This window comes from Condylura cristata, unplaced genomic scaffold (genome assembly GCF_000260355.1).
Source record: "Condylura cristata isolate star-nosed mole 26May11 unplaced genomic scaffold, ConCri1.0 scaffold00014, whole genome shotgun sequence".
NCBI classification, from domain to species: Eukaryota; Metazoa; Chordata; class Mammalia; order Eulipotyphla; family Talpidae; genus Condylura; species Condylura cristata.
This window is the reverse complement of record NW_004567115.1, coordinates 11,464,412-11,488,172: the sequence shown is the minus strand read 5'-3', so window position 1 is coordinate 11,488,172 and position 23,761 is coordinate 11,464,412. Positions and strand designations below refer to the sequence as shown.

The 23,761-nt window shown below is 33.8% G+C and overlaps 1 protein-coding gene across 2 annotated transcripts in view; it reads left to right on the top strand.

The window, feature by feature from the left end:
* Positions 1 to 23,761, top strand: part of PPP2R3A (protein phosphatase 2, regulatory subunit B'', alpha) — a 117,642-nt gene that overhangs the window by 67,025 nt on the left and 26,856 nt on the right. For both annotated transcript variants that reach the window (XM_004682180.2, XM_004682181.2), the window contains 5 exons: positions 6,784 to 6,858; positions 13,396 to 13,482; positions 15,838 to 15,994; positions 17,427 to 17,475; positions 17,897 to 17,986. In XM_004682180.2, coding sequence (XP_004682237.1) covers positions 6,784 to 6,858; positions 13,396 to 13,482; positions 15,838 to 15,994; positions 17,427 to 17,475; positions 17,897 to 17,986 — 458 coding nt within the window. The remainder of the gene's footprint in view (positions 1 to 6,783; positions 6,859 to 13,395; positions 13,483 to 15,837; positions 15,995 to 17,426; positions 17,476 to 17,896; positions 17,987 to 23,761) is intronic.

Sequence of the window (23,761 nt, the reverse complement as noted above, 5' to 3'; positions counted from 1 at the left end):
AAGAAACCACTAAGACTATTTATATTTAATAGTGTAGTGTAATAATGAAAATGAGTTACTTACTAGTATTGTATATATTTTTACTCTAGAACTATTGATAGCACAATATGTTTGTTTATTAAAACTTTTAATTTCATGTATAAATACTATTTTCCTAAGCATATAACAAATTTGTTGGTATACACTGTACACCATTGTATACCATCCTAAGGTGACAAAATTTCTGTGTTTGGGACTTTCCCAGACCTTCCTAAGCATTTTTAATTTAGCTGGTCCTGATTTGTATTCTTTATAACAGAAATTCAACCACATGGTGGCATTTCTGTAGGAATTTGAGCAAACTGTGGAACCTGGGATTCTTCAAATATGTAACCAATCAGTCTCAAGGTACATGGCCTGTGAACTATTAGAGTTCAGCTGATAGCTGAAGTGAGAGTTGTTTTGTGAAGGATTGTGCTCATAAGTCTGCATTAACTCTGGATAGTTTAGCAAATGCTAGAGTTACATTTCAGGGGAATAGAAAAATGAGTTGAAGATATGCCCAAACTTTTTCTATGTCTAATGAAAACTATATCCCCCACTAATCTAAGGTCTCAATAAACCTAAAGTACAAGAAACACAAAGAAAACCATACACATCATAATACAATGTCTGAAAACCAACAATAAAAAACAAGCTTAAAATGCTGCCAGAGAAAATTGTTACCTTTCAGAGTGGAACAAAAATAAACAGGATAGCAGACTTCAAGGTGGAAACAGTCCAAACCAGAAGGCAATGGAGCAACATCATTAAAGTGTTGGAAGAAAAGAACTACCAACCCAGAAAATTATACCCAATAAAAATATCTTCTAAAAAAAAAAATGAAGATTTTTTTTTTCTTTATGGAAGTAATATTTTTGTTTTTATGGAAAGAACTAATCACCAACAGAAATGCACTACCAGAAATTTTTTTTCAAGTTGTTTAAGCAAGGAAGAAAATAATGCCAAATGGAAAAATAAACCTATACAATAGAATAAAGAGTTCCAGAAATGGCAACTACATAGTAAATATGATAATACCTATTATTCTGATCTCCTTAGAAGAAAACTATCTAGCTAAACAAAGCTATTTACAGTGTATTGTAGTGTTTATTACATATGTTTAAGTATAATTTGAAAACACTAACAAAGGATTGAAGGAAATGGGAAGTATATTATTGTATGGTTTACAGATAAAGTGAAAAGTGAAAAGTAGATTGTAGTAAGTTTAAAATGTATGCGGTAACCGGGCCCTCCCTGGTGGCGCAGCGGGTTAAAGCACTGCTCTGAGAATCTAAAGCCGCTTCCGCATGAGTTCGATTCCCGCCTGCCCCGGAGGTGACCACATGGCGTGGCAGACCTCTCCTGACCCGCCCACTGCTCCCCTCAGCAGTGTACTTCGTCCATCTGCCTGTTCTGCTCCCCACTCTGTCTCTGGTGAAGCCTCTCGCCGCCCCTGAGCCTCTGGCCTATACCCCAGTTCTGTATGCACAAATAAATAAATCTTTAAAAAAAAAAATGTATGCAGTAACCTATAATACAACTGCTGAAAGGACAGAACTATCACTAAAAAGCCAAAAAAAAAAAGAAAGTGGAAAGATCATAAAAAATACTAAGTTAACTAAAAGAAGTCTGGAAGAAAAGGAACAAGAGTGGGTAGGACAAATAACAAGATGATAGACTTAAACCTAATCATGTCAATATTCACATTCAATGTAAGTGATATAAATACCCCCCAAGTGTAAAAATTAGACCAAAGAAAGCAAAGCTCAAACATATGCTACCAGAAAGAAATGTACCATAATTATAACTATAATTATAATTTCACTAGGTTAAAAATTTTTTAAAAAGGGAAGAGTATGTCACTAACACTAATTGTAAGAAAGTTTACAAATGAATGGAAAGATACTCCATGTTTATGGGTTGAGAGCCTTACTATTTTTTTTTTTTAAGTTTTATTTATTTGTACATACAGAACTGGGGTACAGGCCACAGGCTCAGGGGTGGCGAGAGGTTTCACCAAAGACAGAGCGGGGATAAGAACAGGCAGGTCCATGAAGTACACTGCTGAGGGGAGCAGTGGGCAGGTCAGGAGAGGTCTGCCGCGTCATGTGGTCACCTCCGGGGCAGGCAGGAATCGAACTCATGCAGAAGTGGCTTTAGCTTCTCAGTCTCTGCTTTAACCCACTGCGCCACCAGGGAGGGCTGAGAGCCTTACTGTTATGAAATACACATACTACCAAGAAAATCTATAGATTCATTTTGGGCACTATCAAAATTCCAGTAGTCCCTTTTCATAGCCCCTGGCAACCACCATTCTGTTCTCTGCTTCATGAGTTTGACTACTTTAATACCACAAGTAAGTGGAATCACGGAGCTGTTGTTTGGTAAGTTTAGTTTCAGTTATACAAGATAGATTAATTCTAGAGTCCTGGTGTACAGCATAATGTCTATAGTTAACAATGTTGTATTGTACAGGTGGAAATGTATTGAAGGTAGATCTTATGTTACGTATTCTTACCAAAAACATACAAAAGCACACGGAAACTATTAGCAGTGTTAGATATATCTGTCCCCTTTATTGTTAGATAGGTCTATCACCTTTATTGTGGTGATTTTTTCCATATGTCCACACTAACCAAATTGAGTGTATTAAAGATGTGCCTGTTTGTGTGTATAGTTAGTAAATACTTCAGTAAAGCTATTTTAAAATAGTATTCTTTACAGGGATAGAAAAAAAACAATCCTAAGATTTAAAGAACTTTGAATAGCCAGAACCATTCTGAGAAAGAATGAAACCAGAAGTCTCATACTTCCAGACTTCAAAATGCCTATTACAAGCTAAAGCAATCAAAACAGTATCGTACTGGCATACAAACAAACATACAGACAGACCAATGGAATGGACTTTAGAGCCAAGAAATCAATTATTGGCAAATAATCCTCAGTAAGGCAGCCCAGATTACACAGTGGTAAAAGATTGTCCAACAAACAGCTTGGGGAAAACTGGATCTACATATGTAAAAGAATGAAATGAAATGTTTGTTTTAAATGAGATGTTTTCTTTTAAATATATAAAAACTAACTCAAAATTGATTAAGAATCTAAATATAAAATTGTAAAACCCCTAGAAGAAAATGGAGAAAACTTCATGTAGTGTATTTAGTAATAATTTCATAGATGTGGCATCAAAAATAGAGGCAGTCACCCTACCAAAGGCAATTTACAGATTCAGTGCTATTCCAATAAAAATTTCAATGACATTCTTCAAAGAAATAGAACAAATACTAATGAAACTCATATGGAGCCACAAGACACTTCAAATAGCCAAAGCTTTCCTTAATAAAATGAAGGGGGAATGGAGGTATCACACTTCTAGCCTTCACACTATACTGCAAAGCCACAATATTTAAAACTTCATGGACTTGGGACAAAAACAGACACACAGACCAATGGAATTGAGTAGAAAGCCCAGAAATTAACACACAGACTTATAAACAACTAATATTTGACAAAGGAACAAAGACTATGCAATGGAACAAAGAGGGTTTGTTCAATATATGGTGCTGGGAAAGCTGTACTGCTACATGCAATAGAATGGAGTTGGACGACTGTCTCACACCATGCACAAAAAGCAGCTCAAAATGGATTAAAGAGTTAGACATATGACCTGAAACCAGAAAATATATAGGAGAAAATACAGGCAAAACATTACATGATATATATTTAATAACATCTTTAAAGGCACATCACCTAAAGCAAAGAAAAGGAAGGAAAAGATAAACAGCTGGGATTACATCACCAACCCTAAATGTTAAATACTTACAGATGAATCTGATAGAAGTTGTTCAAGATCTGTACATTGAAAACAGCAAAATATTTCTGAGAGAAATCAATATTTCTATAAATGAATAGAAATATCTTTAAGAGAGAAAACTAGGTATTACTAAGATGCCAATTCTAGGTTAGCTTGTACTCTTAGAACTATAAATGATATTTTGCACAAACTTTCCCTCTAAGAAATAATGACTTAGAATAGAATAGAAATGTAACAAATAAATTGAACTATATTGCAATCACATTAAAGAAGATTGAGGAGAAAAAGGAAAGTGCTAATCTTAAGTAACCTTAAAAATTAGTATTTTAGGGCCCTCCCTGGTAGTGCAGCAGATTAAAGTGCAGTACAATGAAGCTAGTTGCAGCCACAGCCATTTCAGCAATTCAATCCCTAGCCAGGGAGGTGACCCATATGACACAGCAGACCTCTCCTGTTGCACCCACTGCTCCCCTCAGCGGTGTATTTCAGTTGATCTGTGTGTTCTGCTCCCTGCTTTCTCTGGTGAATCCTCTCACTGCCCCTGCACATCTAGCCTGTACCCCAGTTTTGTATGCATAAATAAATAAATCTTAAGAAAAAGCTCAATGACATCCCTCTAAACTAAAAGAAAAAAAATTAAGTATTTTTACTTAATACCATAAAACCGAAAACAAAAAGCACTCTATATGATACTCTTATTAGTAAACTTCTCTGTTGGGATTTCTGGTTGGTAATTCTGCCATAATTAGAAAGAGAAGTGGTAAGGCTACAGTGAATTTTGTGATACTGAATTAAATTCAGAATAAGCTATATGATTATATAGTTTTTAATGTATAAAGTGAGATAAGGAAATATTAACTGTGTGTGCATGGATATATTCCATTTTTTCTGCTAATAGGTCCCAGGAACAAAGATACCCTACTAGTAATGAGCACACTTAGCACCCAGATTTTGTTTCTAAAAACCATTCTCTTAATAAAGGAACCAGGGATTTCTGAAAAGGTTAATTCCAGTCCTGGAGCAAGGAAAATTAAGATAAGTCTGAACCATCATATGATACAAAAATTTGGAAGTACTCAAAAAAAGATGGGGAATATGAAGAGGACAAAGAACCAACCTGATAAATTTACCAGTGGTTAAAGCTAGATCACTTTAAGCAGCAAAACATCATAGTATTAGATTATAAACCATATTATAAAATTAACACTCATAAATCTATCCTGATTTAAACTGAATAGTAAATACATGGGAAGATTCAGCTCTTCCTTATAGAATTCCAGTTAATAAATGAAAAAGTTGTAGGTAAAGCACAGATTACCTCCACCATTGACATTTCACAGGGCAAAAAATTGCAGAGAAATGAGGTATTAGCAGTCTGTAAATATCTCCCCCATAAGGGAAAACAGAATTTAATGGTGACAGACCAGCAGACAATACTTCAACCAGTTGTGATCAGAGACAACATCACAAAATATTACAAAAAGGCATCATAATCCTAGTATGACTGAAAAAGGACATATCACTTCTATTGTACTGGTTTAAAGTGTGTAACCGTAACCTAACCATGAGAAAACAGACAACTACAGTGAAAGAAATTATAAAAAACAACTAACCAGAACTAATTGAAAAGGTCAAAATCATGAAATACAAGGAAAAACTGTTACAAATCAGAAGAGACCAATGAGTCACAAGAATTAAATGCAGGGCCTCCCTAGTGGCACAAGGGTTTAAATCTCAGTATTATGAAGCTATTAGCAGACACTGCAGCATAAGTTCAATTCCCAACCAGGGGCTAATGCACACAGCACAACAGTCTTCTCCTATCTTATCTGCTGCTCCCCTCAGCAGTGTATTTCAGTCAGTCCACCTGTTCTGCTCCCCACTTTGTCTCTGGTGAACCCTCTCACCCATTCCTCCACATCTCTGACCTACCTACCAACTTTTGTATGCATAAATAATTAAAATAAACCTTTTTTTAAAAAGTATGGGAACTTGCAACAATATAAAGCCGTAATTGGAAAGCTGGCGAAAATTTGAATTAAATCTAGTGTATTTATTAGTAGTTTTGATAACTACTGTGGCTTATAAGTTGTTACTATATGGGAAGCTGGGAGAAGGAAAATAGAAAATATTTGTATTATTGTTGTAAATTTTACTGTAAGTCTAAAATTATTTCCAAATATAATGTTGAATTAGGTCTGTTGGTTTTAGGCAACATGGTATGCATGTATAGTTAAGTATTCTGAAAAAGAAGCAGATATAACTGATGTCCATTCATTGGTGACTAGACAATTAATAGATTATATCTATGTGTTAACACTGCTGTTGCCTCTGGTTGTTAAATTAACAGTAGTTATCTCTAACAAGTTCCCTAAGTTCACTCAAAGTGCTATAAAATATAGTTAGAAAATAAAAATTATTTCAAAGTTTCAATACACTTAAGTCTTCCATGAGAACAAGATACCAGATTCAGAATAAAATCCTCAATTGAAGATAGATTTGTCCACACAATTCTTCTGATTATTTCACACAAGTTAACATTGATTTCAAACTGCAATATTTGGCTATATTATTTGTGGCTTTTTAAAAATTCTCATTAGCTTCTATCTGCCATCCTTTTCTGTTTAATTTTCACTTTGCAACTCCTGCCAACATCAGTAGAATGAATTTCTCTGAATGCCTTGATGTGCTAGAACAAATCACTACATACAGCTTAATTAAAGTTTTGACTTTATGGAAGTGTACTATGATATAGAAAAGGCACATATAAGCAAGTGTGTTTGTAATAAAACTTAAAATTAATAAAGTATTAAACATAATGGGTTTTAGGTGAATACTCATAATTTACTCAACTGGCAACTTAATCTACAAGAATAAAAAACTTCCATAAGCATTTAGAGGTTTTCTTGTATGTTTGTTAATTTAGTTTTGTTTTTGATCTTTTTCAGGATGTGGTGGATACACACCCTGGCCTCACGTTCCTGAAAGATGCTCCAGAATTTCATTCCCGCTACATTACAACAGTAGGCTGAGTTCTCTTTTGTCTTAATATACTCCATAAATGTTCCTTTTATCACTGCCTAATATCCAGACTTTCAGATCTTTATGAAAAAGGTAACACAGGCTATAATGATCATTTTAAGTAGATTGGGAATGTACTATAAAATTTATTTAGTTGTTTTGTTGTAATATTGATGAAAAAACAAAAGCTAACCAGCTTTGAATGAATTGTTTTATGACCTACTTTTCTCTCTACTTCATTTCTCTTTTAGTTGCAGTGATGTCAAGTGAGGACTTACTGTAATTTATGCATTTTGTATGGTCTTATGGGGTGTATCTTTTGCTTTGTCATGTATATTGATGCCCAGTGATCTTCCATACTCTTAACTAAAACTGAAAAGAATTTTCAGCAGCCTTTCCAGAAAAAAATCTATTACCTCAAAGTTAGAACTAGAAATAATGAGAAATAGCTTAGGTGTAATCAGAAATCATGTAAAAATTTAAAATACCATAATTGCAACCCCCAGTTTTATGAAGTGTTCCCATTCCCTGTTTCCCATGCACAGCCTCATTTGTTAAGTCAAAATTCATGAATTATGACTGAGAGCACAAAGACCCATGGTTCACACTGCAGCTCTGCTCATGGTACTTTCTCTGCTCTGGCACCAAGATTATCTTTGCAGGAATCCCACAGACTAACTTCAGAGCACACCTCATATTCATAACTACACTCAAGTGAAGTGTCCCATGCCTCTGGCTCTCAGAGGAAACAAACTAGTTTCCTCTGAGGAAGATGCTAGAAGGGTCTTCTGGGCATGCATTTGTTGGGTTCTGTCAGAATGCATTTCTTTTCTCCTATAGGAACTGCATTCTTTGCTTTTATGTTGACTCTTTCTTGTCACAAAACTTTATAAAACTGTATTTGAGCCAGAAGGTGTCACTGTCATCTAAGACTATCAGAAAGTATTTTTGCCTGCTAATGACAAGCACTATGCTAACTTACCTCTTCACAATCACTCTGACCCAGTCACCCTAGCTTCTCACTTGGATTACTTCTCATTGGCTTCCTGTTTATAACCTCATTGTCCTACAGCCCTGTCTTCACATAGCAGAGTAATCCTCTGAAGTAAGTTAGAACTTATCATTCTGATGCTCAGACTCTTCAAAAGGTTCCCATTCACCCAGATTAAAATCCAGAATTCTTGCCAAGAGTCTCCATAATCCCTTTATATCCCCTGCTCTCTGTTCTTACCTCCTACTATCCTACTGCTTGCTCTGTTTCAGCAGCAATGGCCTCTCTATTCCTGGAATAGACCAAACCCACTTCCACCTCAGTCAATATATTCTGAACTCTTTCTTCTGCCTGGAATACTTTCCTGTAGATTTCCACATGATTCACTCCCTCACTTCATCCAGATACATGCTCAGATATTCCCTCCTCAGTGGGACCTCTGCTGATCACCCTCTGCCTTCTTCATCTTTCTTCCTCTATCCCCATCCCTCACTTTCACTATCCTTTGTTCTGGTTTATTTTTCATCTTTGCTCTTTCTTATATTTAGATGATTCATTTGTTTGTTGTCTATCTTCTCTATAATTAATCTCTATGAAAGCAGGGACATTGTTGGTATTTTTCACTGAGTACCTTGAAAAGTGCCTGGCAAATAACAGATACACAAAGCTTATGTATTAATAAATAGGTGAAATTATTCATGTTTAACAATTCTACACATTAACTCTGGCCTTAATTCCAAAGGAAATTACTAGGTTATGATTGTTAACTGTTCTATAAAGAATGTCTTAATAGCATAATTTAGAATCCTAAGAGTTAGAAAAGATCTTAAAATTAACCTAGTTCAGCCTTCTCTCAATTCAGAAAATTCTGAACCAAAGGAACTTTTCACTAGAATTTATTCTCAGAAGAGACGTTAAAGTACACAACAGTAGAGATAAATTTTCTTTCTGTATGCTTTCTAGTATTATATGTATTGAAATATGATCCCTATGTCATCCAGCAAGTGGTTCCCAAGAAGTTTTATGACTCCAAGTTCACATGTAATTCACATTTTCCAAGAAATTCTATTATGTTAATCATTGGACAAAACAAGTGTCAATTAGCAAACATAACACAACTAAATTATCTTTGCTGACATCTTCATGGCACTTGCATATTATTACTTAGATTTTTTTATATTTATTGTTAGTATTATGCTGCTTTATTCCCCATTCACAAAATGAATCCATTATTCAGAAGGTGTTGTTAAAATATAAAATACTTGTAATGTTATTAATGATAATAGGGCAGCCCTAAACAACATCATGATATCATAAGTAAGCAAGATGAAATGAGATTATAGAATGTAAATTTGTATTTACTGATGAAAGTGAATTTGCTGTTCTGCTCATTGGATATTATCCAAAAAAGAAAAGTGCAGAGCCTTCCTGGTCATGCAAGGAGTTAAGTCTGAACACTATGAAGCTATCAGCAGCCACTGCAGCATAAGTTCCGTCCCCGGTCAGGGAGGTGACCTACATGGTGCAGCAGACCTCTCCTGTATCACTCACTGCTCCCTTCAGCGGTATATTTCAGAAGATCTGCCTATTCTGCTCCTCATTCTGACTCTGGTGAAACCTCTCACCACCACCCCGGCCTATAGCTCAACTCTTGTATATATCAGTTAATAATATAATTTTAATAGAAAAGAAAGAGTGCAAATGAAAGTATCACAATGAGTATTTGGAAACAGAATTTTAATGGACTGTTCTCCCAGTGCCTTTTCTGTTATGAAATTTGTTTAAATAATGACCTGCAGTCATTGAAACTTTTGCATTATTTCAAAGTGCAATGAGTTTTAATAGGGGAAAAAAATAAGCTTTCCAGTATGAAATTCTTTTTTGTGTGAAAGCATAAAAATAACCAAATTAGAGACATCATTCTTTACACTGCTAATAAGAAAACAAATAATATCACAGTATTTCTATCAGCCACAACATTAATTTATAAATTGATCCTATTGAGTGTTATGTAGTATCTGTGGCACACAGTATAGAAAAATGAATTATCTTTTATCTGCTAGAGTTACTCGATTTTTCGCTTTATAATGGCAAAAATTGCTAACAACAGCAATGTGCATGGCACCTATATGATAAAGAAAAATTGTACAATTTTATTTCCAGTTTGTCATTATGCTACAGCAAGAACTTTTATTTATTTTGTCAGCTGTTTTTAAACTGTAAAGACAGCATCAACTAGGCATATAGCAAAAAAGAACATTACCACCCAAATAAGAGATTGCAAATGAAGTCATTCCATAGTCTCCTTTATTTCCAGAAAAGAGTTGACAATTGAGATATGAAGTCTTTTGATGTTGAATAAAAATGAAAATTGGAAATCCCAGCAAGTTGTAGCCCTTGAGTTTGCAATTTCACATGCCACGCAAAGAAATTGCCAGTGAATGAAAGACTGCTTATCCTAACTGGCACATGCTGACTTTTGAGGAAAGAGGTATTCACATGAATTTTTAAATAAATGATGCCTTGTGACATTGATGCTGACATTGGAGGTATTTCTGAGGATTCCTGAGGATTGCTCAGATGACATCTAATTGGGTAGCTAGATTGGCCTGATCCATCACTTCAGGCTGAAATGCCAAGATTTTTATTGTTCAGGACAGTGCTTCCTAAAGTACTTTATTGTGGTGGAAACTGTTCATCACTAACATCTTAACACTTTCCCTTTGAGGTCTTGTCCTCTTGACAAATAACTAATTTTTATTTGATATGTTTATTTAAGTTCAAGTTCTGCAAAAGACTATGAAGAAATACTTTTTAGAGCCATATTAAACAAAGAGTGAACCAGGAAACCATGAACTACTCCCTGCCAAGTAGGCCCAGACTTCCAGCATTTGAGATTTGTCATCTGCATTTTAAGTCACCTACAATGAGAGATCTCTTTGTATTATCTGTGTCTGTATTCTATTTTTTCATCAGAACTTTGACAGTCTCACCAAACTCTTACTTCCATTCCAGTCACCTATAACTCTGAACTAGAGATTTTACAGTGAAGTACATGGAAAGAGAAAGTTGACAAGAAAAGTTTATTAATTTACTGGTAATAAACTATTATTTTTTTAATTTATCTCAAATTTTACAATTGTGAGTAATTGCTTTTTTTATCTAATAAAAGTGGTGGACTAAAAGCTCAAAGGCGGGGAATTGAACAACTATACAATCTCACCACTAGGTGGTAGCCCTCCCTCACTTGATGAGCTAAAATGCTGAATCAGTAATACAGAAACCAAGCCGTGCTGATGAAGTGGGGCCACTAAATAAGCAGATTTGGGCTATGGAAAATAAGTTTGTTTTTTTGTTTTTTAAATAGTATTACACAAGTATTATTAGTAGAGACGAAAAATATCCACTACGTAGCAGACAAAAACATCTGCAAATTTAAAATAGTCTTTCAAAAAGAACAGAAAGGAACAAAAAGCAAAAACAAATTCAGGTTAAATTTTTATAATTTTAATTATAATGGTACTTCCATAAAATAAAATATTTGAGAATTTTATAAACCTAAAATTTAGATAGGGAACTTAAAAAGAGTTTAAAGATAAATTTATAGTTAAAATCAAGAAGTTAAGAACAAAATATGAATAAAGTGCACAAAGGAAAATTCAATATAATAATATGTATTGAAAATTACTTTAACTTGAGAGAGGGGACTTTGAGTTATAATACATGAACTTTTTAAAGTAATACTGCATTATAACATACAAATTTCAGGTGTGTTTCATTAAAAAGTGACATTCTTTATGTTTATATTAATTTGTATAAAGTTGTGTGCCAAAGCAATAATTGTCCATCTGATACATGTGAAGCATTCTATTACCTATGGAATACAAGCCAAGAAACACCTGGTTCCTTAGAATACAAAGGTAACTTCACCGATGTTTAGTATATAACCATAGAATGACCCAAGAGACTTGGTGACCTCAGGAATACAGATGATAGAATACTACCCCATTCCAGTTCTATAGCTACTGCTAAAGTATGACAATCGAACTGTTTTTGGAGAATCAAAAGGAATCAGCATTGATAGCAGGAATGAGGGATGCTGAGGTAGAAGTTTGGATCTTTATACTGATGATACTTTTCTATTCTATTTGAGAATCACTCTTTGCTAAAGAGTCCAGAAACAGAACAGTGGTTTACTCCCTCTTTAACCTACTCTTTACCCAAATATGTCTAAATATCTTCCTTTTATTGTTCTTCTACTAAATTGTTACCTACTAAAATAACTTTGAAAGGAAATACAACTTCTCCCATGATAAAACTACCATGTCTATACTATTAGACATTTTACACTATTATATATGTCAATTTCTATATAAAACAATTAGACATTAAAAATCGAGTACCCAATAAAGTGTCTAAATTACTCCTTTCATGACTGCTTCCATTTGGAAAACAACACCAAGTAGAATGGGAAACTAATGGGTAGTAATGACCCCCCCAGGTAAAGTGAAGAATGCACTATAGTTTCCAGACCAGAAGCCTCTGTCTTCCTCTTCAGGCCTCTCCCTCACCACAGCATGTGCATCCTCAACTTTAAAGACATGTTTACTGCCTGTCCCCTCATCTCCCATCCTGCCCAGGATCTTCTCCCCAGTTTCATATCTGTTAAACACATTAAAACCCTAGCTAATAATAACAAAATTGTTCATGCCCAAATGTGGACTCATTGGAATATAAATTATTCCAATGTATTATCAAAATATTTGAATTGGGATGAGTTTCTCTGTGGAGAAAGATTGTGCAAGACTTTAAGACTCAAGATTCTTGTGATTAAGACTATAGTAACCAGAATAATGAATCATATACTTTTGACAGTCATTCTGATACATTTATTGTTAAGCCAGTCCAACATACACTTCTCGCCTCATTTTCCTTTCCAACATAATGCATTCCAATAAGCACTATTTGCATTAGGCATCACTGTGTAAGATGAGAAATGGGGGCCCTCCCTGGTGGCGCAATGGGTGAGGACGCAGCACTGCAAGCAAGTCGCAGCCGAGTAGCAGCCGCTTCAGTGTGAGTTCCATCCCCAGCTCCGGAGGTGGTGATGGCAGGCTCAGCAGTCCTTTCCTGACCACCCACTGTTCCCCTCTGCAGTGTACTTGTCAGTCGGCCTGTTCTGCTCCCCACTCTGTCTCTGGTGAATCCTCTCACTACCCCTACACCTCTGGCTTGTACCACAGTTCTGTATAAATAAATAAATCCTTAAAAAAAAAAAAAGAGATGAGAGACAAAGAAGTGACATGTAGGTAGCTGTGAAATACAGATTTGTGGGGGAATTTTCATTTTCTTCTGGGAATTGCAGGGATAAAAACAAAATATATAGATCTAGGGTTTTAAAATACAGTGTTAATTTTTACTGGAAAGTTTACCTAACATAATCGTAAACTCAAAACTTAGCTTGTCTCAAAGCTTATACGGTTGCCTTTAGTGTAGTAATAGGTATCTTTAATGTTTTTATTTAATTTTGTTTTCCTTTTGAAATCAGGTTATTCAAAGAATATTCTATACAGTCAACAGATCTTGGAGTGGAAAAATTACTTCAACAGAGATAAGAAAAAGCAACTTTTTGCAAGTATGTCTCTTTGGAATTTATATCTAAAGAACATTTTTTTAAAAGCTTAAAATTTTAAGAATATTTGAGTGTTTATTGTATGTAAAGGGACTACTTTCAGTCATAAATCATATCAAATATCTATAGTGGGCCACTAGAATGTTTTGGGAATTGGGGGTAGAGGGGGAAAGTGAACAACAATGTATTTCTATGTTAAAGTATTTTCTGTGGAGTAAAAAAGAAATGTGCATAGATAGGCACACCTGCCCTTGAAAATTTCCCAGAAATGTATGGGTATTCAGAGGCTTCACAGAAGACAATGCCATGTGATCTTGACTTTAATATCAGGAGTTTACCCAGAATAAAACATTAAAAGAAAAGGAGATTCTATATAGAGGAAGCAGCATAAGCAAAGGCCCAGAAAAATGAAAGTTTCATGTGCAGGAACTGCAGAACACCCTTAAGTTGCCATAAACTCCCAGTGGTGAGGCCTAAAGGGTAATACGGAGCTGGGTTGGAAACGTCTTTTCAAAAGAAGAGGAATTCTGTCTTGATCATCAGCAATCCCCATACAGCTCCTGCCAGAGAAAATTCCTGAAAATTCCCCTTAAGAATAGTATACATTTTATTAAATTATTTTATTTTACATAATAAAGAAAATTGATCACTAGTGGGAGCCTTTTACTGAGCTAATCTTTATGCCTGATTATTTAATTTCTAGTAGCTGAAACAGGCTCAACATGTTCTAGTAGCTAATACTCCCTTTAACAAGTACAGAGCCTCCCTGGTGGTCTAGGGTGTAATTCTCAGCACTGTCACCTCTGTGGCCTGAGTTAACCCTCATATGGTGCAGCAGACCTCTCTTGTCTCACCTGCTGCACCCCTTAGCAATATATTTCAGTAAATCCACTCTATTCTGCTCCCCACACTGTCTCTGATGAATCCTCTCCTCCTCCTGCACTTCTGGCTTACACCCCAGTTCTTCTGCTCAAAAAATAAATAAATAAATAAATGAATATTAAAAATAAGTATAAAAGAAAAATTGTCTATACTTGAAATAAATCTTATATTTTAAATGGATCATACTGAATGAAGCTTGGACAAATAAACAATCTTATATACTCTATTTTTCTTACCTTATTCTAGAGCCAACCCAGTAATAAGGAAACAAGAAAAATCACAGTTTTATCCTCTCATAGAACGAGGATCATTTTTATATGTGCTTATGTTCTTCTTTATATGCATATGTAGGTTTTAGAATTTTACATAATTTTACACCCTTGTATCATGTATATACCTTATATCATGTATTTTACCTCATACAGGATTTCCCTTGCTTTTATGTATACTTTATAATTTATACTATTTTACATATTATAATTTTATAACCTTCCACTGAGTGAGTTTTATCATAATTTAATAATTTGTTATTTTCAGTTTGCCAGCACACTTAGGTTTTCCAGTAATTACATTGTAGAAAATAATTTTTATCAAAGTAATACATTTGCATTATGACAGTCATCTTTTTCCCTTATTTTTTTAGCCTTGAATTCCATTTTATTTTTTTAAGATACTAGAACATTTCTTTTAGTTAGTGTACTTAGTATATATGTTTGTCCAGCCTTTTTTTCAACCTTTTTAAATTTTAGAGTTACCTTTTAGGGACAGCTTTTATAGTCTCTTTCATCTTTCTAAATCTTTCATTTTTAAAAATGTCTTCATTGATCTGCCCTCTTAAATGATAATTTGGCTGATTATAGATTTCAGGGTTCAAAATCATTATTTCTGGTGTTTTCCTTGGTGACACACAATTAGAGAAAATAGATCAAGGTTTACTTCCAATTCAGGGCCCATCCCAAAAGTTCTATCCCCATATCTTCTATGATAGGCACCACATGCCATCACAATAGTTTACGTAAGTAACCTTTATGCTGAACTGGATTTCATTACTAAACTAAAACCTATATGTGGCTACCCACTTTTCATAATACACTGCTCTCATAACTTTTAAAATTAAGAGCAGTGTCATTTTTCGACCATGTATCTAAGCCTGTTGTCCAGTTGTTCTGTGTTTGCCTGTCTGGATCCCTCTGATAGGCTGCAATCCCCTTGGTAATAATCTTTCCCTTTTTCCTGTTTTTAAATGTTCCAGAGTACTTAACCCTCTGCTAAGAATACTATATAGCTGTAAGTGCTTATAGACTAGATGAGCTGATTCAAAGTAAGATGAGGTTAAATATTAAAGTTCCTGAATTGGTACTAAAACCAAAATTTTTGATTCAACTCAAAATAAAAATTTATTCTATTTTGTATAGTGGCCAAAGCTGGTATTCAGAATTTTAAAATAAATTAATCCTTATTTTCATATTATTTCAGACTCTGGCCCTTTTGGAGGAAGAAGAAGATATAAACCAGATCACAGATTACTTCTCCTATGAACATTTCTATGTTATTTATTGTAAATTCTGGGAACTAGATTGTGATCATGACCTCTACATCAGCCAGGCTGATCTATCTCATTACAATGATCAAGGTAAGTGAATCTATAAATTCTAAGACTTAATCATTTTGAAGAAGGCAAGTATAAGAGTTCCCATTTCTTAAATTCTCTATCTAATCAAGTCCTCTTTATAAGGCTAAGAATTTTTTTTTTAATTTTTTTTATTTACGCATACAAGAACTGGGGTACAGGCCAGAATCACAGGGTAGGAGGATTCACCAGTGATAGAGTGGGGCACAGAACAGGCAGATTGACAAAGTACACTGCTGAGGGGAACAGCAGGCAGGTCAAGAGAGAACTGCCACGCCATGTGGGTCACCACCGGGGCGGGGAGTGAACTCATACTGCAGCAGCTACAGGTAGCTCCACGGTGCTGGGCTTTAATCCATTGAGCCACCTAAGAAACTGTAAATTAGATTAGGAGAAGATCGTTTTATTTATTTAGAAGCAGAAAAAGGGGTTTGAAGTTAAGTGAGTAATGTCTTGGTTTTGATAAATTGTTGAGTCTTTATCTGAAGGTGATATGAAAAGATCCACATCAGTGTAAAATTTATTTATCTATTACAAGTTACTAACATCTTAAACCAATACTCAACAAAGTCTAGAGAGCCCTGGTATTAGCTTTCGTATGTGGTCAGGAACTGCTGTCCTTCCACCCATATTCCCAACATTCTTCAACCAAACTAACTTGCCTTTATGTTGATTGTATCTGACTGTGCAGATGAGATAAATGCTGATAACTGCTGACTCACTGGTCCTGAAATTTTAGTGTAGATGCCACTGCCTGGAGCATTTGTTAAGAGAACAGATTCTCTTACATTCCAAGGCCTAAGATCCCTGAGGAGCTCCATTAAAGTGATGTCTTTGGTTATCTTTAACCCACAATGAGGCGCTTTCTCTAGGATCTGTTATCAAATAGGACATACTAGTATATGTGCTAACTTCTTTCCCTCTTTGAATAAAATTTGCTGATGAGATTTCTAAAACTCATACATTTTAAGTCATATTATATACTAGACTTTCATAGAATGAGAATATGAGAAAAATATGCTTATGGTATGTTTTGATAACTTTTATAAAATTCTAGTGGAAACATTCTGCATTGTTTTACTCAGAATTCCTTATGTTAGAAGCTAATGATCAGTACCCTTTGAACTTAATGCTAGAACAAAATCTGCCTGGTTTAAGAGAAAAAACTGTCATATTGGGTAAAAAGTTCAATATAAATTTTATGCATTTTTGTCTTACCTGCCCCAGGATGTTCAGAACTTGACATTCAACTATATAATATATTCCCACTGTCAAGCAAATCAATTTGCCTGTGCTTTTTAAAATCATTCATTAATTAAATATTCTCAAATTCTTACTTTTAAAAAGTGTAAATTGTACATGAGTAAAAATTTAGCTAGTTACTGTTTTATGGAACTTGCTTCTAACAAGCACTTACTTTCTTATTTATATTTAGCTTCTTCAAACAGGATTATTGAAAGGATATTCTCTGGAGCAGTAACAAGGTAAGAAAAGTCATTTGCGTTAAATTGTAAGTAATACTGTAACCATCTCATTGTTTGCAAGATTTCCTGCATAATTTAGCATCACTATGGATCACGTGATACCCTACAAAACATATAGTCATGACTTCATATAAGACAGTAATTCTTAATATTTGCATTCAAATTGGAAATGAGATTTCTTTCTTCAGATCTGCAAATGTCTTCTGCTTTTACCTGCTAAACCTTTGAAAACAAGATAGGTCATGAATGGATTTCCTTTTGTGATGTTTCTTAGCATTCTAATTATTTTTTAAATTTCAACTTTTCTTCAAAGAAAGATATTATGTTATTTCTTAGTCTGTCATTTACATCTATCATCTCAGTCTTATCAAATGTACCTGAATAATTGCTCAGGAATTATATAACTATGTGTTTTCTTCAGGGGGAAAACAGTACAGAAAGAAGGAAGAATGAGCTACGCAGATTTTGTTTGGTTTTTAATCTCTGAGGAAGACAAAAGGAATCCCACCAGGTATGATTTCCAAGTTTCCTTTCCCAAAATGTTAAACACATAAAGATTGAAAAGTAATACCTAGTGAAGTAACACCTAGTGAAGGCCAACATAACCTCATACATAGTCTCAGTATAAGAAAGGAGATAGGCACTAAATCTGCAATTATAGTCTGCCAAGAGAAAGGATGCTACCCCCGCAAAACAAAGGTAAGGTAACCTGTAAGGTGGTAATAAGAAATAAGTAGTATTAGTAGCCATTTATATGAAATGTAGGAACAGATGTGGATTGTAGCTTTTTTATGACCTTCATAGTACAGTAGTACATTGAAAAGAAGAGCAAATTGTGGGTTATTAGTATGAGAACACATCTTCATTCCCCCAGTTAGAATTGTCTATTTTTCTTGGCACTATATATACATAACTATTTCCCTGGCTATAATATATCTCTTGTTAAAGACAATACTCCCATTCCCTCTATTCTTTTTATTTCTAGCTTGTGTGAGACAATGCACTACACATAGTTTGGACCAAGAAGGGAAAGGCTGTAGTCCTAGGTGATGCTTGCTGGTATAATTGACTGCTATGTGTCTATAAGTTGGTTCAGGAAGTTACCTAAATGTTGGATATAGGGTTTGGAAATTATCCAAGTACAAATAAAATTTAAGGCAGTTTATTAGTTTATTTTTAACTGCTTTCAATTTCAAAGATAGTAATTATTTTTTATAGTATAGACAATTTAGAAAACACAAATAAGAAGAAAATAAGGTTTCTAATACTTAGAAATTCTAACACTTAGAAAAAGACACTATTGAAAATCGGTATGTACTATACAATCATTTTCATATATATTCTAACATACTCCTTGAACATTTAGATTCATTCCTTTGGATTAAATTTTAGGTACCATACAGTTCAAATTTTATGGAATATTCTTCTAAATATCCTCTGGTAGTTAGAGCTAAATAGTAGAAACAGCCACTGGTTTTTTGTTTGTTTCTATAAAATAAATTCAAAATAAGGGAGATGCTAGGTTAAAGGATGTGGATGTTTATAAAAATCATTAACTTGTTCTCCAGAAAAAACTTATGTTTTATACCTTTATCAACAACTAAGCATATTTCCTAGGACCCTTGCTTACTCTAAGTAATTTCCTCTTAAAATATTTTTTAGTTCAGTCTCATAAAATATTTTTTAGTTCAATAAATTAAAATTCATTTATTTTGAATTTCTTTAAATACTAGTATGAGAGAATTTCTTAATAAATTTTTAGCAGTTTTTATTTTTCTTAAGTAACTAGCTTCTTCATGTTTTTTGCTTATTTCTATTAGGTTATTTTTTTAAGTTTATCAAAAATACAAATTTAGTATTTACATTTATAAAATACACTCAAAAAAATCTTAATAAAAATTATTCATAATTCCATAACATTTATGTAGTTAACATTTTGTTGTATGTATTTCTTACCTCCTTTCCTCCTCCTCAACTTCCATCCTTTCCCTCTTCCCTCGTCTCTTTCCCTTTTCTGCCCCGCTTACATCTACTCCCTTATTCTCCTACATTTAATTCCCTTCTGCTCCATTTTCTCCCTACACCAAGTGACACAATATGATAAATCAGATTTGAAAATAGAAAAAGGATGAAAAGGGACAAGGAAGGATAAAGATAATGTCATAGAAACACAAATGATAAATCAGGAGAGGATATATCAAAGAACATAAACTTTAATACAATATTACTAGAAACAAGGTCATTTTATTAAATGAAAGGCTTATTCCAACAGTTATGTATCTGAAATACCTGTCATCCTCACTCCAGGCTGAGAACCAATACACCACAATCTGTTCAGGCTACATATCTAAAATATTTGCCTCCCCCCACAAAGAAATGCTTTGTAACAATGGAGGATATAACATAACAGAATAAAAGCAATGAAAATATGAGGCAGCTACATTCAGAAATAATGGGATTAAGAAATACTATAGCTGATTTTAAAAATACAATTGAAGACCATAATAGACCAACAGAAGCATTGGAGAGAATTAGTAAATTTGAAAACACAATACTGACAAACATAACAACAGAACAAGGTAGAGAGAAAAATGAAAACAGCATTAGATATCTTTGTGACAACTAGAGGAGAAGTAATATATATATCATGGGTATTCAGAAAGACAAGAACAAAAGTATAGAAAAATCTATTTAAAGAAATAATCACTGAAAAACATTTCACTCTAGGAAATGAGCCAGATGTTTTGATTCAAGAGGCCCAAAGAGTACCAAACAATGTATAGACATAAACCTAGACAAATTAAAAGAAAGCTATCAAGAACCAATGATAAGGACAGAATACTAAAAACATCAAGGAAAGAAAAAAGGGGTATGCAGTAGGGAAACACCAGTCAGACTAACTGCAGATATATCAACATAAGCATTATATCACAAAGGTACTTAAAAAGAAAGACTTCCGGCCCTCCCTGGTGGCGCAGCGGGTTGAGGCACTGCACTGAGAGACTGGAGCCACTTCCGCATGGGTTCGATCCCCGCCTGCCCGGGAGGTGACCACATGGCGTGGCAGACCTCTCCTGGCCCGCCCGCTGCTCCCCTCAGCAGTGTACTTCATCGATCAGCCTGTTCTGCTTCCCGCTCTGTCTCTGGTGAATCCTCTCACCCTCCGCATCTCTGGTCTGTACCCCAGTTCTGTATGAATAAATAAATAAATCTAAAAAAAAAAAAAGAAAGAAAGAAAGACTTCTAGCCCCAACTCAAGATTAACAATCAAGATAGAAAGAAGTGTTTAAAAAAAAAAAAACTAAACTAAAGCTAAAAGGATTTGTCAGCACCATATAACACCATATAAAAATTCTAAAGGTGTTATCAAGTAACATAACAATCAATACTGAGGAAACAGACACCTAAATTACTTAACATGGAGAAGATGGAGGAAAGTAACTGCTGTGACCCATTAGCTCTAACCAGAGACCAGACTGTCTAAAGTGCCATACAAATTTTCCATCATATATTAAACTCAGCAGAACCATCTAACCAAAAATAATAAAAGCTATGTATAAGAAAATGTAGAGAGAACCTAAGTAAAACATAATAGGAAGCCCTTACCAAGTCTCAGTAAACACTTGAATTTCAATAATTGCCAAATGTAGATAGGCTCACAAGTCAAAGGATGATAATGACTGAATAATAGAACAAAGACCAGCTTTCTGTTGTTTACATGAAGCTCATCTTACCAACACAGACAAACATAGACTTTGAATTAAAGGTTGAAAGATAGTTATACAAGCAAATGGAAACCCAAGTAAACAGGACCAGTTATACCTGATAACAAACATGACTTTCCATTAAAAAGCCAAAAAAAAAAAAAAGTTGGAGACTATATTATGAATCAGGGTCTAATACAACAAAAAGAAACAACACTTAATACACCAAATGATGGAGCACTAAGATACATAAAACAACATCAGAACTTAAGGGAAATACTGATAGCAACATATAAATTCTAACAGACCTTAATACTCACTGTTAGCAATAGACAGATCAATAAGACAAGTACAAATAAGGAAACAGCTTTAAATGAGACCCTTGATCAAACAGATCTAACAAAAATCTCTAGAACAGTTCACCAAACACTGCTACATACAGTTTTTTTAAGTGCACGTGGAAGACCTTTTAGACTTTTTTCTATTGGGACAGAATTCAATTTTCAACTAAACAGTTAATTATACCTAGTATATTCTCTTACTAGAGTGCCATAAAACTGGAAATCAACTATAGGAAAAAAACAGGATAACTATGAAGTCATAGGTATTAAATGCTGCTTAATAGCAATTGAATAAAAGAGAAAATCAAACTAGAAATTAAAAAGTGCCTTGAGATGAATGAAAATAATGATACAACCTACCAGAACCTATAGGATGCAACAAAAATGGTCCTAAAAGGAAATAACTATACTGACCCATATTAAAAGGGAAGAAAACTCCCAAATAAACAACCTAAAACTACTTGAAAAAGGAACAAATAAGACCTAAAAGGAAGCAAATAATAAAACAAGTGAAATAGTCATCAAAAATACTACAAAAAATTTTCAGTGAAACCAGGAGTTGGTTCTTGGAGAAAAGCAAAACAGATAAATCTTTAACAACAACAAAATTTTAAAAGAAGAAAAACATTAATAAACAGAATAACAACTGAAAGAGGAGTAATCTCAACAGCACAAAAATACAAAAAGTTTAGAAGAGATTGCTATGAACAGCTATTTGCCAATAAATTCAGTAATCTTGAAGAAATGGATAACTTTCTAGATCAACCTAATCTACCAAGACTTACCCAGGAAGAAGCAGAGAAACTGAACAAACCAATCACAAATATGAAAATTGAAACAGTAATCAAAATTCTTCTAAAAACAGAATCCCAGAATTAGATGGGTTTACAAAAGAACTTTATGATACTTTTAAAGAATTAATACTCACCTTACTCAAAATGTTTGTAAAAACTTAAGGAGTGCTTCCCATACATTTCATGTTGCCAACATTACCTTAATTCCAAAATCAGATAAAAATAGCATAAGAAAATAAAATTACAGGCCAATATCCTTCATAACATCAATACAAAAATGTTCAACAAAATACTAAAAAGTTGAATTTGACAGTATATAACAAGTATACACCATGATCTAGTGGGATCATCCCAGGGATACAAGAATGGTTTAACACATGGAAACAATTAGTGTAATACACTGTATCAACAAAAGTAAAGATAGAAACCACATGGTAATATCAGTAGATTCTCAAAAGATTTGTTGAGATTCAACACCCATTTATGATAAAAACTAAATAAGGAACCTACCTCAATATAATAAAGTCATATATCTCAAACCAAAAGCCATATAATACTCAATAGTGAAAAATAAAAGCTTTCCCCAAAAAATCCACCATAAGACAACGATGTCCACTGTTGTCATTTCTACTTAATTTAGGATTAGAGGTTTTTGCCAAACCTACCAGACAAACAGAAAATAGAGGAAATCCAAACAGAAAGAAATGTGACACTATTTGCAAATGATAAATATAAAAGATCCTAAGCACTGCACCCAAAAGTAATAGAAAAAATAAATGAAGAAACAAAGTGGTAGGCTAAAAAACTCTATAGCTTTTTTAATGTTGAAAAATGAACAAGAAATTAAGACAATACGTCCGTCTATTATTGCTTCAAAATAAAATGTCTTGGAATGAAGTAGATGAAAGACCTATACCACAAGAACTACAAAATGTTAATAAAGGATGTAGCTAGTGACATCAGAGATGGAAGAATATTTCATGGTCATGGATGGAGAGATTCAAAATTATCAAAATGACCATCTTGCCTAAAATAGTATATAAATTTAACACAATCCCAATCAAAATTATATCACTAATTTTCAAAGAAAATGAACAAAAATATTGAAAGTTTATGTGGTACCACAAAAACCTTCAAGCAAAAGCAATCTTAAGAAAAAAAAGGGATATATTATTTTCTTTTTTCCATTTAGCAGGGGCTCTATTTAGTTGCATCTTTTTCCCTTTTTGCTGCATAGTGGTTTTTAACTTAACATAATCCCAAATGTTTGTTTTAATTTTTAATTCCCTTGCCATAGAGTTGAGTCAATAAAAATATATTTATTGTTTATGTCATGGAAGTTATCACCAGTTTAAAGCAATAATATTGCTTTGTTATAAAGCAATAATATTGCTTTGTTATAAAGCAATAATATTGCTTTGTTATAAAGCAATAATATTGCTTTGTT